Below are 16,324 nucleotides of genomic sequence, written 5' to 3' on the forward strand. Positions count from 1 at the left end.
AGGCAAAGACTTCTCTGTGAGCATTGCTCGTACAGGTTGGATGGAACAACCACCAGCGTCCCCTCCCATCCAACGAGCTGGGACTCCAGAAACCCTCCGCAGTTTTGACATCAGAGACCTGTTAACGTCTAAAAACTTGAGCTGCGCTCATTCCTCACAGCTTTCACACGGTCTAAACCTGGCCTTGCTGCTCGAGCAGGGCGGCAGCAGGAGGGCGGCCCTGAGCGCCGCCCGCCCCCGTTGCCATGGCCGTGGCGAGGCCGCGGCACCGGAGCCGAGCCCGAGGGGCCCCGGCCCTGGCGCCCCCTTCTCGGCCGCGGGGCGGCTCCGCCATTTCGCGGCCGGGGGCCGGTAACCGCCGTGCGCCGCGCCATGAGGAGAGGTCCGTTCCCTGGGAAGCCCAGTGGCTTTATTTCTGTATTTGAGGGGCGGAGGTAGCGCTAGGGTTTAGGTTGTGCAGGGGGGTGAAGGAGTGAAGGTGGAAAAAAAATGCTGCTGGTTCATAGTTGGTAGACTAGGAAACGCTGTAGGACCCTATGGTGGGCAGGGGCTCGAGCGTGGGGGGACAGAATGCTGCCTTGGGCTGTGACCCGATGCAGGTTACCTGGAATAAATTAAGTCAAAAAAGCTGTAGACTTTTAAAACATAGTGATTTTTTTAATAAGTCAAATCAGTGCTTTCAGTATAACAAAGCAGCTTGGCTACAGGTCTGTTGTGTCCTTTTGTTTCATGGGGTGCAAGGTAGCAGCAAACATCTCCGCGAAGACGGCTGGATGCAGCTCTGCCACTTCTGGGCTGTTCTCTGCCTTGGGAAATACCCATCCTCTGGTTAGACTTAAGCATGCTTCAAAAATGTGTAGGAAGAACTAGGGATTCTATTCTCCGCCACCTAAAATACACTGGGAAATGCCATTCCCATCAGCTGGCCTTTTAGCTTCAATGTATGTTGGGGTGATTCCAGAGTACAGGCAGATTCCTACTGATTTCAGGAGGAGCTAGGGATAGTGCTTCCTTAGTGCCAAACTGGGCTGTTTTGTCATTTGTTGCATTCCCTAGGTGTTTGGTTAAGTAAATAAGATGCATAAGTCCCCCTACCTGTTAGTTAAAACTAGGTATTTCTGGTGGTTGCAGTGGCGCTGACAGGGTTTTCTGGGCCTCCTTACAGCTGCTACCCCTAAGTTTCCTGCCCCATTGCTGCAGTTAGTTGGCTCTTCTGCCTGCCAAATTCAACACCTGCCATTCAACCCTGGTCTGTTTGTGTTTTTTTTCCACCCATTTCTTCAAAACTGAGGCTTGTAGAGAGCTTTGCCTCTTCTCTGGGCTTCAATGTTGTTACAAAGTTTAGTTGCTACTCTTCACTCAATAGCATCTTCCTAGAAGGAGATTTTCCTTTCTATATTGCTTGTGGATACCAACCTGACATTCTTTATAGGAAGCATAATCTTTTATATTGATGAATTACCTAAATGCTTTTATTGGTATTTTATTTTCTTTCAATTGCACACTTGTGTAAAATGTTGCTGCCTCTAATTGCGAATTATTTATAAATAATATCTTTATTTCTGTAACAAACTTATCCTTAGTACTAAACCTCAAAGAATGACTGAAAGGAAATATCGCATTTTATGTTATCCTTTCAATTCATAGTTGTTTATTGCTACTCCATTCTAAGTAACAGTACAAAAAATACTTCAAAATAGCTGTAGCAAAATATTTCAGCAGTGAAATGACTTTTTTTTCCACAAAAGGCTAATATATAAAATACTATGCTAGTCTGATACCACTCATTCCATATCAAGATGATTCATATCTATTTCTTCCTGTAAAAGAAATTTCCCTCCATCAAATGTAGCAAATAGTTAACACCCCCCACCCCATTATATTCTGTTTTCCCATCCCTATTAAAAGTTTGTGCCTTGAGGCCTACCAGCAGGGCATGCAATACCTACATTAAACCAAATTTAAAAGTAAGGGTGCTCCTGCTGCTAACGTCCTCAGATCACAGACATGCAAAATGAAGGAACTGGCAGCTGAAACTTTAATGGTACGAAGTGTAGGCTGAATACTTGGGGAAAAAACACAGTAGCTCTATATGACAAAAAAGTCCTATTAGCATTTATGTACTTCAGAATGTCAAGCTAGACGAGTCTACCTAACTGTGGGGCTTTGTGCTTCTAAGAAAATCCTGTGTTGCAACTGTAGTATTACTTAGGTTTTCTACTCACATGGTTGTTACTGGTGCAATTATGCATTATTTTGAATGTTAATGCAGTGCCTGTTGTTGCATAGCACACTGCATGTTCGATCCTGTCTTCACCTTATGTATTAACTTGGAGTATTATTAATACTTGGCCCTGCGTAGCTTGAGGAAGCATGGGGAATCACATGCAAGTAAGACTCCTGCATTGCTTGCCTCTGTGTAAATGAAGAACAGTCCAACGTAACAGAGAAAACCTTTGAAAGTAAGATCGCAACTGTTCCTATGCATTATGGCCTAATGAGACAAAGCTGAGGCCTGAAAGTATTTGTGGGGAACTGGAGCCCAGCATTACATGCAATGCAATGGAAATAAAAGAGAGTTAACTGGGATGTGACATAAAAAGAAACCGGATCATTGCGAAGGCATTGTTTAAAATAATGTGGTGTGTGTTTGTTTTAGTTGAAATGAATGTGCTGCCTCAAGCAGTCATACAAAGCCCATGTGAGCATCCCAGGTTCATAGAGCAAACCATTTGCCCACCATTAGACTTTGCAAGGTATGTGCCTTTTTTCTTTCAGAGTATTGTATTTACCATGAATAACTTCAATCAGTTATGCCAATATGCAAAATTACACTTGCTTTGTTGTGATGTTTAAAAATGCAAGAATCAAAGAGAAGGAAGTCCTCTGTTAAGAAAGTTTCATTGTTAAAAGGAAAGAAAAAGTAAATGTGTTCTGTTTAAGGTTGATATTTCATCCTAACTTTTCAACCCCCCTTCAAGAGCTGTAGGATGTTATTTCCAATTAGTAGGTGTTGTCTTTCATTGGTGCAAATGAAGGTCAATGGAAATGTACTCATTTGGATTAAAAAAATAATAATATGGTTTTTTTTTTTTCTTTATATTCAAACAAAAAAACAGTTTGGTATCTCAAAACATAATGAATAAAACTGTATTGAAAAAACATTATCTTGTACTTAATAATCGAGAGAGTAAAATACAATGCCATAATCCTTTCAAGCTATCCTCTTACACATGCCTGCATGGCTTTTCATTCAGCTTCTATTTCTCCTCCCAGTTATTAGTTTTTACTTATTATTAGTTATACATTTTTGTTTCTCTGCCAGTTAGTACTGGTCTCCCAGTTAGTATTCTGCTCCACTATTTAATAAAACAAATCTATTCTTTAGTTAATCATCCATAATTGTAGTCCTGAAAATCTATACTCTTTTTTTCTGGAATTGCCTCCATTTCAGAAAGACTTGTGGCTATTTTCTTCATCTTCCTTTCTCATTTTTTTCTGTGTTTGTTTGTTTGTTTTGTTTTGTTTTTTCCCCAGTCTGAGTGTTTCCCATTGCCCTTTGGCTCACGGGTCTGGGGTATCTGTGAGTTCAGCAGCTTCTTCTTCATGTCTAAAGCAGTTAGGATTCAGGGCTTCATACTGGCAGATGTTCTCTCATACATTGATAGAATGAGAAAATGCAATTATGTGCATCTTAAAAGATATTAAAAAACTAATAATTTAAATCTGTATGGCTGGAGCCGTGTTCTGCAGCCCTCACTTTTTCTGGTAACTATGTTGCTGGAGAGCTTACCTCAGAGTTAGGATTGTTTCTTTCCTTTGCTTAGGAAATTTTGTATTCTAGAAGATAATTCTCCAGCAATTCTGTAGAAGTTGTGCCTATCTGCAGAAAAGAAATGTGTTTCTGTAATGGTGGAGGCGATGCTGTAGGTGCCTAGTGATTAGAACAAGACAAGCTCTGCCATTTTCTTCGATAGGAAATGCTGGGAAAGCTCGAGTCTAAGTTAACAGAATATTCAGTGGGGATAGAGAGTTATGTGAGAATCAGTTTGGTGTCCTTCGTATTTCATGCAACTTTGTACTGTTCTTTGATTAAAATGCCAGGTGTATTTATTGTGAAGTCTATTTCTAGTAATAATCAGTAGCTATTTTTGCTCTGTAAACTGGTAACAGAAATAGTTAAAATAATGCATGGTATAAAATGCTAACTGTGGAATAGCTGTCCCTTGGATTAAAATACGTTTGTTTTTAATAAGGGAGTAGTTTAAATAAGATTCAATTTACAGGTGGAGAATACTTTTATATAAACTATTTATGAAATATAGTGAGTCATAATTGAACACTGGAGAAATAAGTCTAAACCGTTTGGAAGAAGCAAGTGACAATTTCTTGAAGAAAAGAAATGATGCTTCTTAGCCAGTGCCATCCTCAACTCATTCCTCTATTAGAAACAATGTCTATTCTAAGTCACAGAGTCAGTTCTTCACATTAATTACTTCTATTATTTTTAATTCTCATTGCATATAACAAGATATTTTAAGTAATGATTATTGGAGGTAATGGAATTATCTACTGGTTTTTTTCCCCTATGTATACTTGTCTTTTACTTCCATCAGTCCGATACACAGGCTGTGGTGAGGCATACGTAAACAGCAGCTAGTTTGCAAGTTGTTGATTTTGCTCTCTTTAACCATGGCTGCATATGTCTTTTTCTTTTATTAAGTTAGAAAGTGTTCCCAATCAGAATTCAGGAATTTTTATCTTGACTGTAAGGCAGGTAACAGTTTAAATCATATACATGTATGGTTCTGTGTTTTTTTTTTTTTTTTTTTTTTTTCCTGATTGCTTCCAATTTAAATATCTTTGAGAGTATAGTGAGAAGACATAAGTCTTCCCTTTATTCCAGTTTGAGTTTATTTTTCTCATTGCAGCATAGATTAAATTGAAGAAAGCTGAAAGTGGTGCCTAGAAATTTGTATCTTGAATTGAACATTTCAGTTTGGGGGTCTGAACCTTTTAGTATTTTTCCTTCTATATCTGGTGGGTTCTTTATGTGCTTGTGGTCTGAAAAAGGCTCATTTTTGCAATCTTAAAGCACAAAGTTCAGCTGTTTTTGATTTTTCTACCAAATAGTTCATATTTAATTACACAGACATGCTATTTTTCAGGTACATTTTTTGAATAGCTTATACTTACTTGAAAACTGGTATTTCTGAGCGACTATGTTTTTGTTACCTGGTATAATGAAACTATTGTATCTTAACATATATTTTACATCAGTTTAAAATATATAATAACTGCCTTATCTTTGTCCTAATGATGCTGTCTTCCTAATTAGTCACTATTTTGAAAATTTTGATATTGATTACATTTTGATGTTGATTATTGCTGAATTTTTATGTCAGTATCTATGAGGTGTGTGTTTTTTGTGGCCAGCAGCAATTTGCATGGATTGTGTTCTGTGCTGCCTGAAAGCACAAGCCTCTGTTGGTGTGTCTCAGTAGTAGTAAATTCTGGAACAAATTGAAATGCCTTATTTGTGCTGCAAGTTTTCACTATTACATTGCTTTAAATACAGACATATCAAAATATCTCTACATTGCTTAGCTCTTTTGTTTTCATTTAAATGAACTTCATGAAGTGTCTCTGGTATTCTCAGAGCAATAAGGAGCGGGATGCTTACATTAGCAAATGTTATGAAAAGAATTACTCTCATGCCTATAATGAAAGACAGCAATGTAATACAGACAGAGAGAGAGAGGAAAGTAATAGATTTATGTGAAACAGTAATGTTGAATTTCTTTTATCTTTGATTGGTTAACCAGACAATCTTTATGGTCTTTTAAAGAACAAAAATAAATTCACATTACTTTTATGAAGTTAATGTCCTCTGCTGTTGGAATATCAGAATCTATTTAAATACACTTTATGGTCAGGAAGTGCATATTATACTTTAAAATTCGAGGCATCTTTTGCGTATCAGAGTAGAGATGTTGGCTCAAATGAAAGATTAAATGATACATAGTTCAAATTTTAAAATTAGATCTTAGCACCTTGAAATTTTTAGGAATTGTGCCATTTCTTTGGCCACTGCCCACTTGTTACCCCTCTAGCAGAGCACTTTTAGTAATGCACTGCTCAAATAGTGGACAGCTGAGAGCAGACTTAAAACTCTGCATTGCACTAAGGAAGATATATTTGAATTGGATTTGAGGATTTTTTTTTTCTTTGAAAAAGTGAAATACACAATAAATTAGACCACTCTGGTCCATACTGATAACACAAAAATGTAATGGCTCTGATTTAGAAAACAGATTAAATATAGGTAGCCTAATTAATTGTTATTGATTTAGCTAACACAATTTCTTGTAGCTTTGACAGAAATATCACATAACCAGGTCTGTGAAAGCTAAACCAATTCTTTTTTTTTTTTTTTTCTTGCAGAAATAAAGATTTGAAATAGCTACAGACCTAAAAATTAAAAAGATATTTGTATGTGTTTATAGAATGTCTGATACATTACTCTGTCAATATTTCAGTATTTAGCTCTACTTGGCAATGCTAATATATTATACATGCTGCAGAAGTCTATGTTAGCACCTCACAGTGTTTCTTTTAATTTTTTTCATTTAAATTTAGGATTCATTTGATCAAAGACAAAGATGGCATAGATGATTATTTGGCGAAGAATATCAAAGGGTTGTCAAAACAAGAAGCTGCTGCGTAAGTTGGCTTTTTTTTGAGGCATTTTAACATCCATAAGTTTATTGTTTCCTTTGTTTCTAGTCATCATAATCATTTAAATTTAAAGTTCCCTAGGCCCTACCCTTTTTAGTGGAACTTGGCATTTAAAAATTGAAGTTGTTATTAAATAATGATGGATATTTCTCCTGATCTTAAATGTATCAAAGCATTTAACTCCTTGGCCTTATTAATTTGTGTATTTACCAAGGTTTTATATCATATTTGTAATGCTGTATTTAAGATTGTGTCAGTAATTATACTTGAAATTGTGCTTATTTTTTTTTTACCTTTTTTTTTTTTTTTCCTCCTCTGAGCCTCTGTGAAATATCTCCTCTGGGGTACAAGCTTAGTATATAGACATACATGTTCTTGTAATTTTGAATTATTATTTAGCAAAGCCCAACTGCTGAGTTCTGTGGTGAAGCATTTAATACACCATTAGTTATTTAAAAACCCAATGAATGAAAGAAATCTATATAATTTTTGATTTCTTGCAGCTGAGGTGTTTACACTTAGATGTTACAAGAGGCTACCAACTGACTTATTTTTCTGGGGGCTTTTAACAGAGCTGGGGTTCAGCGCCATCAAAATTAATGAAATAATTCTTACAAATCTGAATTGCTTAAGTGAGATGATTTATTTATTTCAATATTTAAATAATAAAAAGATGCACATACAAGGGCTCTAGGCTCCTTAACAATTAATATTGCAAGATCACCCTTGTGGATTAGAAACATTCTATTAATCAGACAGGAATTTGACCAGCTGGTCAGCATGCTTCATTTCTTCCTCCTAGCCTAAGGATGTACCTGCAAACCTTCATAATGCACTTTCAAATGAGAATCTAGAAAAATACCAGGGGTATTTTAAGTCTGGGGGTAATAACTTTAGCACTGTCCTAAAACCCTACCGTGTTATACTTAGCCAGCAGACTGTGTAGACTTTGATCATGCTGTCATACTAACTATTCCTGGCCTCACAGCAGCCTTATCTGCTCCACGCTCAAAGAATATCGAAGTCCTGCAATACCAAGGCAAAGTGGGGTGCCATTGTAGCAGTTTCCCTAGTGTTTCTTAACATGCTGTTTTTCAAAGTTATAAAAACCTCTTAATGATTAAAACTGAAATGTCATATACGTTCTGGTTTATTTCTAGGCAGATTTGTAAGTGCACCTTTTGAAAGATTACATTCATGGTCTGTGTTTTTAGTTACTCTTAGAATTTCATGTTTTGATAGTAACTCAGCAGTTACAAAATTTCTGTAGTATATAGTTTACAACTATTGTTCAGTAAACCTTTAAAGCAAAAAAATAACAAAATAAAAAGTAACAAACTAGCAGCTACACAGCTACATTAGTACTGGGCTAATATACTTGTAAAAAACTAGGTGCATCAACTGTAATTTTGAGCCAATTTAAAAGTAAGGCAATGCCATATCTGTAAATAATATTACCAAAATCAATGTTACGTTTTGTATGCCTCTACAGACAAAAGATTTTTTCATTAAAAAAGTGTGAGAAAGGGCTTATAATATGTTGTGTAGCTTTAAAATAGTTTTCATTCCAAAAGTAGATTGTTGTACCCTTGTATAAAAGAGCAGGGAGTCTTTCTTTTGCCACCTAATTACTTGTACATGTGTTGAGATACTTAGACAATACTTATTTAGTGAATAGACTTTAAGTTTTAAATACTGTGTAATGGAGTTATGATCTTTTGTGTTTGTTTTTTGTTTACATATATATATTTTTTTATTATTATTATTATTTTTTCCAGAAGAATTGTCATTCAGTGCTTTAAAATTAAAGCAAAAAGCCACTAGTTTTAGCCAGTGCAATAGTGTCGTGGAGTTTGGTCAACAAAATAAGTTAACAAGATTTTTAACAGAAATTTACTTTTTTTTGAACTAAAGCAAATTCTTCCACACTGATTTGCAGTTGTGCATGTGCAGATCAGTGGTACTGCATGTTTAAATGCAGATTCATTAGTGTAAGGATGTACTGATTAATGATTCTCAAGTGTGAGTTCTGCATCCCCTGTGCTGACAATTGCTAGGGTATGCGGGTGGGAGAAGTCTTGGCAATTTGTGGGTGGAAAAAAAATAGCTAATATGCTCCTAGTACTCTAGTTATAAAATTAGTTTGTTTACTGTTTACTGGAAAGGACAATATTTACAAGCAATTTCGTGCTCCTATGGAAATTAATAATAAATTATTATTTAATAACAATTTATTAAATTAACATCCATGTTGTTACTAAGCAATTATTTTTGTCAAAATGTTCTTGTAGTCACACTTCTGCTTACTATTAAACTTCATTTACTTTTTTCAGTGCCAATTAGACAGATAAGAGTTTATTACCTGTTAAATGCTGGAATTTAAGCATAGTATTACATATATGGAAAAAAGCAGTATTCTTTAAAATTGTTCCCTAAAATTGTGTGCTGCATGTTATTCTTTGAAAACTATGTAAGCTACTTTGTAGTTGAAGGGAAAAAAGATGTTGCAGTCACTTTTCCATTACACAGTATTGTTCTCTCTTCCGAAGTTCAGTAAATGAGAATTCCTCTAAGTGTATTTATGTTATAATCTCTGTTTGTTGGGGAAATTTAGAGGTTTTTTGGTAGTATTTTTTTGTATCAGGATGATGTGATAGAGGAGGAAGGAAAAACAATGCTAAAGAAAGATAGTACTTCAATTACATTAAAACAAGATATTGCTTTGGTTTTTTTTTTTATTGATTTTGTTTTGATTCTTTCTCTAAGCCCGTGTCCTGAAGTCAGAAGTAAATGTGGTGCAAGAAGCTATGAATGGAAAAGAAATGAGGAGGGGAGGGCTGAAAAAAAAAAAAAAAAGGTTCCCATTAATGCAGAAGGTGACCGCGTTCTTGCCACAGCCTTTTGTAAGTAGTGAGAAGGTTGGCTGACTCCACTGGCCTTCATGGTGCTTTCCCTGAATACTGTTCTTAGTCTTGACTCACCAAATCATTAATGGCTTGAAATCAGGTTGCAGTAAAAATTAAAATTTGTTCTTATGACTGATCTAAGTGTCAAAAGGTTCATGATGAACTGTGAAGTAAGGCATTTTCCATCAAAAGATTGATTCCAGGATTGAGTCTTCACATGAAATTAGAGCCTAGAATGGTCCAGAATTTCATAATGTTATTCTTGTTTCCTGATCTTTTTGTCAGGGCCAGAAAGATCAAGTTACAGTTCTCTTCTCTTCATGCAAATTAAATCTGGATAAAACCATATTAACAAAAAGGAGTTAAAGACTAAAAAGAGACATTTTGAAATCTTTCTGATGAGAGGAACAGTTGTGGTTGGCAGTAACAAAAATACTGCATTACTGGTTTTACTGGATGTATTTCTATGAATTAGATGGTGGGATTAGACTTCTAGTGTCCTTACTCTGGACTCGTTGGTAGTCAGATGACTTCTCAGTTATACAGAGAAGATACTGGCTGACCTAGATGAGCAGAAACAGTAGTGTTTGTGTTTTCTGTCTTGTGGTTGAGCAGTGTGTTATGGACAGCTTAACCTGATAATTTTCTTTCTGTAAAGACATACTTTGATGTTACTTTTTCAGGCAGGAGACAAATTATTGTATATGCATTTTGAATAACAGTGAGTTGTTCTACGTAGAATTCATGAGAAGGCTGGTCTGCAGATTGTATAGAAGTGGGTGTCTGACTCTTTGTAGGTTTCTGCAAGATTTTCTTATGGAAATGCTGTCACCTTCCAAATTCTGCAGCTTTTATGTCCGGAGCATGGCCCTCAGCCTTCAAATTCTCAGACTTATCCCCAGAAGTAGAGACTGGAAGAGTTAAAAGTATTATTTTGCTTTTCTTTCTCTAATTAAATATAATGTTGTAATTCTCCAAAGGCTGTATGGGTCCTCCAAACTTTGGAATTATTCCCCAGCAATTTCATGTTTTATGAGACAGGCTTCTGGTAATTTCAAAGGCAGGTGAGTATTAAACAGCCCTCTTAAACAATGGGCTTTGTCATTTATTTATTTTTTCCAGTCAAATGATTGCCATCGCCTGCAGTGAGCTACAAGATATGAGGTACTGTTAGAGTCTGTCTAAAGAGACTTTTACAATTTTTTTTCTTCTTCCAACTGCTATAGAAAAATGGTGCTTCTTTGAGTAAGACAACATCTCAACATAAGAAAGCTGGAATGTAATATTTTTTGCTGTAGGAATGATGACTAGTGACTATAATAGTAATTCTTTACTTCTGGAAACCTATGTCCTGCTTTGCATAAAGAGCAAAGGGGATTTCAGACAAGTTTAACTCGGATCCAAATAACTAGGTTAATCACCCCGTATAATCAATGGAAGTAAGTAAGAATAAATCTCTTGATTAGTTGAACCCCATCTTTGAATCTTCAGACAACTGCTTTAGAATAAGGTGGATTATACTTTTGAAGTACCTGTTTCTCTCTGTTGCCTATATACTGAACTCGGGCTGAGCAGCTCAGCTGTAGACATGTATGTTTTATCAGCTGAATCCCACACTAGGGAACTATTGCATTTTGAAAAGTGTAAAATAGATCAGATAGTGAATGTACCTTTCCACATCTTCTAATTTCTGAGGCGGTGTTTATACAAAAAAAGGCAAGTCCAGAACAAAAATGACCTGGTATCCATCTTGAATCTTAGCGCTATATAACAGATTATTTTTCCATTCTTCAGTTAAAGAATTAAAGGGACAAATTATTAACTATCCTCCCCTCCCAAATTCCTGCTGTTTTCAATGTCAATCTTAGGTTAAAAAAAAGAAAGATGTCAGAAAATCAACAAGGGGTTATATGCAAGTCTTCAAGATAACTTTGAAGAAATAACAGATTTCTGTCCTATGTCCTTGCATGTTTTACCCATTGGTCTCTGCATATTTAACCCCATCTGTCCTCCAGGACTAGAGAGGAAGGAACCTCCTCACCTGATTAGAGCCAGGGTGTTCCAGAGAGTCCAGTAAGGGAGAAGAATGGGGTTTGTGGGTTGATGGAGAGGAGAAGGCCTAGCTTGAAGAGTGTTTTATCCTTCATTTTCATCACAGTCTTCATTTTCATCACAGCCATGACAGACTACTAAACCCTGCTGTTAGACTGGGCTTCTTCTGACCTTGTCCTGTGTTGATCAGTTGTTTAAATCATGACAGTTCCTGTGCTCCTTTTTAGCTTTGTTTCTGTATTTGTCATTGTTCTTGGTGTTAATGGACCTGTTCCTTTAATGAAGCTGAGTACAAATGACTGATTGGGTCTTTGATTAATCCAGATTTTCTAGTTGCTTTCACTTCTACAAAATAAATTAGTGGACTGTCTTCATAGGTTACCTGTGGTATCTTTTCCTAAACAAATAGATTGGGTCCTCTTTTTTCATTGACAGCTTACTATATTGCCATGTTCTCTTTTTAGCAACCTGACATCTTTACAGGAGCTTCCCAATTTGGACACGCGTAATGTAGGTTTGGGAATTCTGTGTTGTAAGGTGGATTTGACCTCTTCTGTGTTATGAATTCCCCCACCCCAAAATGGTTTAGGAGGTAAAACTGAGGAGTGAGGATCTCAAGGGACAGAGGCACTGCTAAGAATAAAAGCTAGTAAAGATATTTTATTAGTGTGGAGCTAAGGCAAGGAAGAAGATGCAAATGCTGTTACCAAAAAGCTTGCAAAAGGAGATTTCAGACATGGATCAGCTAACACGTAAGTGCAAATTCTGCTTTCCCCTTGTATTTCAGTCCTTGATTGCACAGTGTTTGGCTATATTGAGGGACTCATTGAAGCTGCTTCCATTCCTTCTTTGTATAATACTAAGAAGACAGAGGGAGAGAGGAGAGCTCCAAGCAGCTAAAGAAGCAGCAAAAGGAGCAAGAAGTCAACTGGTCTTTGCCTTTCATAGTCAAGTCTTAGTAAGATTTTGCTGTTCTTGCTGATACCAGTCTTTGGATGTGACCCAAGAGCACCTTATAACCTGTGGTCACATTACTCACGTTGAGAACTGGTCGAATGTTGTGTCAACTCATTTACGTTTCACAAGGATGATTCTTCATTTTAAAATAACTAAGGAAGAATGTAATTCAAAAGCAGAGAAATGTAGTCTTTCACAGTAAAATAAATTTTAAATTAAGGCTCTATCCCAAACTCCCTACTGATAGGATGCTTGTGGAAAGGGAGATGGCACAAGTTACTTATTGAGCTAGATGATAAATTTTAATTTTCTTTGCCATTGCTTTCACAATATTATTTAAATATGTATTTTTTTTTCTGTCTGAATAATTCCTAACAATCTTACTTGTCACGACCAGGATTCAATGTTTATTAAACAACTTTCAAAAAGAGATTTTAGTACTTAGAGGCACACATTCTTTTTGGTCAGATGAATGATCTCTGTGAATTTGAGGCCTGATAAACATATGATTTAGTGTAATTGGACAGTGATCTAAAGAACAGAACTGTGTGGGAAGTGAATGGTTTGCCTTTCCTAAAGAAACTTCTCTGTACATTTGTGTAATGTGAAAGGTTTTTCTTGAAAAGGTTAAAAAAAAGTTCTAATCAACTTCTGTACATTATGTAGAACTTCATTTTCTAAACTCTGCAAAAGAAAGTTTCATATTTAATGGGAAATCATGAATTATTCCATTTATTATCTACTTCCTCCTTTCAAAGACATGATCTGGATAAAAGGCGGGGTGAATAATTTCAAAAAATACAATACATTTTTAATGGGAAGGTGCAAACTACAGATTCTCATGACTATTAGCAAGTATAGAGGAAACAGAATTTTACTTGCAAAAACTCATCAAACTCTTGCAAAGATAAAATACATGACATACTTTAATAAAGAAGAACACAGAGAGCTGAAGTTTTTCTTTTTTATGTAACTTGTTGTTTTTACTAAGTTTGGTCTTACGGTTTTCTAGTGCTTTCATTTCTCAGTAGTTCAACAATATTTAGTACTGGAGATAATGTACAAGCTATACACAACTGACGTCTATTTTTAAAATATTCCACAAAGGTGAAGCATCTCTAACATATGAAAAAGTGTGAAATAAAGAAAGACAGTCCAATTTGCCTTGATGCAGTCATGACTTCCTAATAATTCTCACAGTGAATCCTTCTGAATTTGTAAAATCCTTGCTTTTCTTTCCCTCACACTTAATCTCTGTCTACTTGTCGTTAGACTACTGAGTAAGTTCTGGTACTGAGACTGAGTAGGTCATCATAAACAAATGCAAAAATACTCTGGGAATTGTTCGTGGCAATAGTATGATTGTAAATGAATAGCCTTGTATAGTGTTTTATGGTAATCATAAGATGATGATTAAGCTTGAAATGACACAGAGAAAAAATAATGATAATTATCTTTTTCAAAGATAATGAAAGACAACTGCAGAAATTCCTGGCTCTTGGTCCATTAGGTCAGCTCTGAATTAGGAGGGGAAAGTTAAAAAATAGTTCATTTTGATAAATAACTGTCCATAAAATATGGTTGGAATTACTTTTTGTTAATGAGCGTAATTAATTTAGAAAGAAAAGCAGAAAGATTAATGAAGATAATGTTTTTTTTCTTCTTGTGCTTAAAATAGAAAGTAATGATTACAGGTGTGTGCACTGTTGTATGAGAAACACTTTTATAGGGTTAGCACCTTTTTTTTTTTTTTTTTTTAATTGCTTTCATTGCATTTCTGTTTAGGAACAAAATATGCCAAAAGTTCATTGCTAAATTTATATCTCCATTTTCTGTGTTAATGAGGATTCTTAATTATTACAGTACTCACATTCATTTTAAAATACTTCTTCTATGTCATCCTTTGATGTTTATAATTGATTAATTTTTCATTTTATGTAGTATTAAAGTGGCAGTGTAGCTTTGAACAAAAGAAAGCGAGTCCAATATGTGTGTTCTTTGTGGGATCCTACTGACAGGATATGCATCCACCTTTGATTGCATGATTTAGTTTAAAGTGTGGTTTGACGATAGTCAGATTGTGAGGCAATAGATGAAAAAATACTGCATTACTTGTGCTGAAAGTTATTGTACTTGTATGTAGGGTACAATATTTATTTTCTGATACACTTTATTTTCATCTTTACATTAACAGTTCTGAATATGTAACTCCACAATCCTTTCCTTATTTTTTAAAAAAATAATTTTTGCATAATTCATTTTCAAGGAGATGTTCCTACTTCTGATGATATGTACAAATTGTTATGCAATATTTTTTATTTGCTATTTGGAGTAGGGACCACTTATCAAAACATTTGAGGGGTTGGTTGATTTTATGCTTTTTATAGTAGGACACTAGCTATTTAATCTTCATAATTTGGAATTAAAATCTTTCACCCCATCCCAAAACATCCTATTAATCTCAGCTTTAGTAATCAAAAATTCTCATGTGTAAGCTACTGTCTATTACTACTTAATAGCATTTACTGTACTTTCATATCTTTCTTTAATGAGATTGCTATATTCTACAATTTAACATATTACTACCCAGTAAATATTTCATTAAAAGAGAAGTATTTAAGCAGGCAGCCTTTAAACTGGGATTAAAGAGGGTTGTGCCCTCATGCAGTTAAATATCCTTGTATCAGTAACAGTATGTGGTGAAAACGTGCTAAGTACACCAGCACACTGAGAGCTAGACTCACCCAGGTGTTCATGTTTATATTTTTTCCCACTGAATTCAGATACTCTGACTACTTGGATATCTTTTCAAGTTCGGTATGTACCTAACCTTGGTGGATTGCAACGCAAATGCATGACAGTGTGGTTTCTAGCAGTGTGAGTGAATGGTTTAATACCACTGTAACACTTGATCATAGCATCACTGAATGCTGAACTGGTGAAATCTTTCAGCATCTGTATTTACTAAGCATCTAAATGAGTACTTCTCATCTTCAACAGGGCCCTGCAAAAGTGACTTCACTACAGACGTGGTTCACCAACTGTAACAAAACTCTTAAGGTTTTTTGGATGTCCAGCTGTAAATAAATGATAACTCTTTGTTTGATTCTTAGGCAGAACAGCCTGAAATATTAAGCACTTATGGCACGCTTATCTTTTTTGCTTTCTATAGTATAATTGGTTTTACTTTATGCATACACTTTCCAAATTTTACGGAGGAAATTCTAATACGTCCCTATTTATATCGTGTGTGTATGCGTATAAGTTAAGCATAAAGTAGCTAAGTGTTCACATACTTGATTTATATTATTTTTTCATGTAGTTTTATAGGCAATAAGTATAATAACTAGTACTTGCTTAAATAAAGGTAAGCAAAAATATCTTGGTTATTTTTTCTTAATTTTGTCATCCCAATCTAAGGCATTTGTATCAGTCATTAACTTTTGAGCTACAGAGGAAATCCCAAGTGGATGAAATCTATCTGAATACAGTTTATTAGTACAATCATTGGTATAGTAATTATTTTACATTGTTAATACATTTTAATTTTATATACTATAGTTGTTTAATCTATGCCATTTAGTACTTTACAAAATGAGATAATTACAGTACACTTGCATTGTAATCAGCAGCTGGCATTAACCTATAGTACTAACTAAATCCTAGAGAAT

At 35.3% G+C, this 16,324-nt stretch overlaps 1 protein-coding gene across 1 annotated transcript in view; it reads left to right on the forward strand.

The window, feature by feature from the left end:
• Positions 1-2,664: 2,664 nt before the first annotated feature.
• Positions 2,665-16,324, forward strand: part of TTC29 (tetratricopeptide repeat domain 29) — a gene marked incomplete at both ends in the record, with an annotated part of 109,981 nt that continues 96,321 nt past the window's right edge. Inside the window, 2 exons of the mRNA XM_082759540.1 lie at positions 2,665-2,756; positions 6,640-6,723. Of these exons, the coding sequence (XP_082615666.1) occupies positions 2,665-2,756; positions 6,640-6,723 (176 nt within the window). The remainder of the gene's footprint in view (positions 2,757-6,639; positions 6,724-16,324) is intronic.

This window comes from Aythya marila, assembly GCF_965140915.1.
Source record: "Aythya marila genome assembly, chromosome: 4".
NCBI classification, from domain to species: domain Eukaryota; kingdom Metazoa; phylum Chordata; class Aves; order Anseriformes; family Anatidae; genus Aythya; species Aythya marila.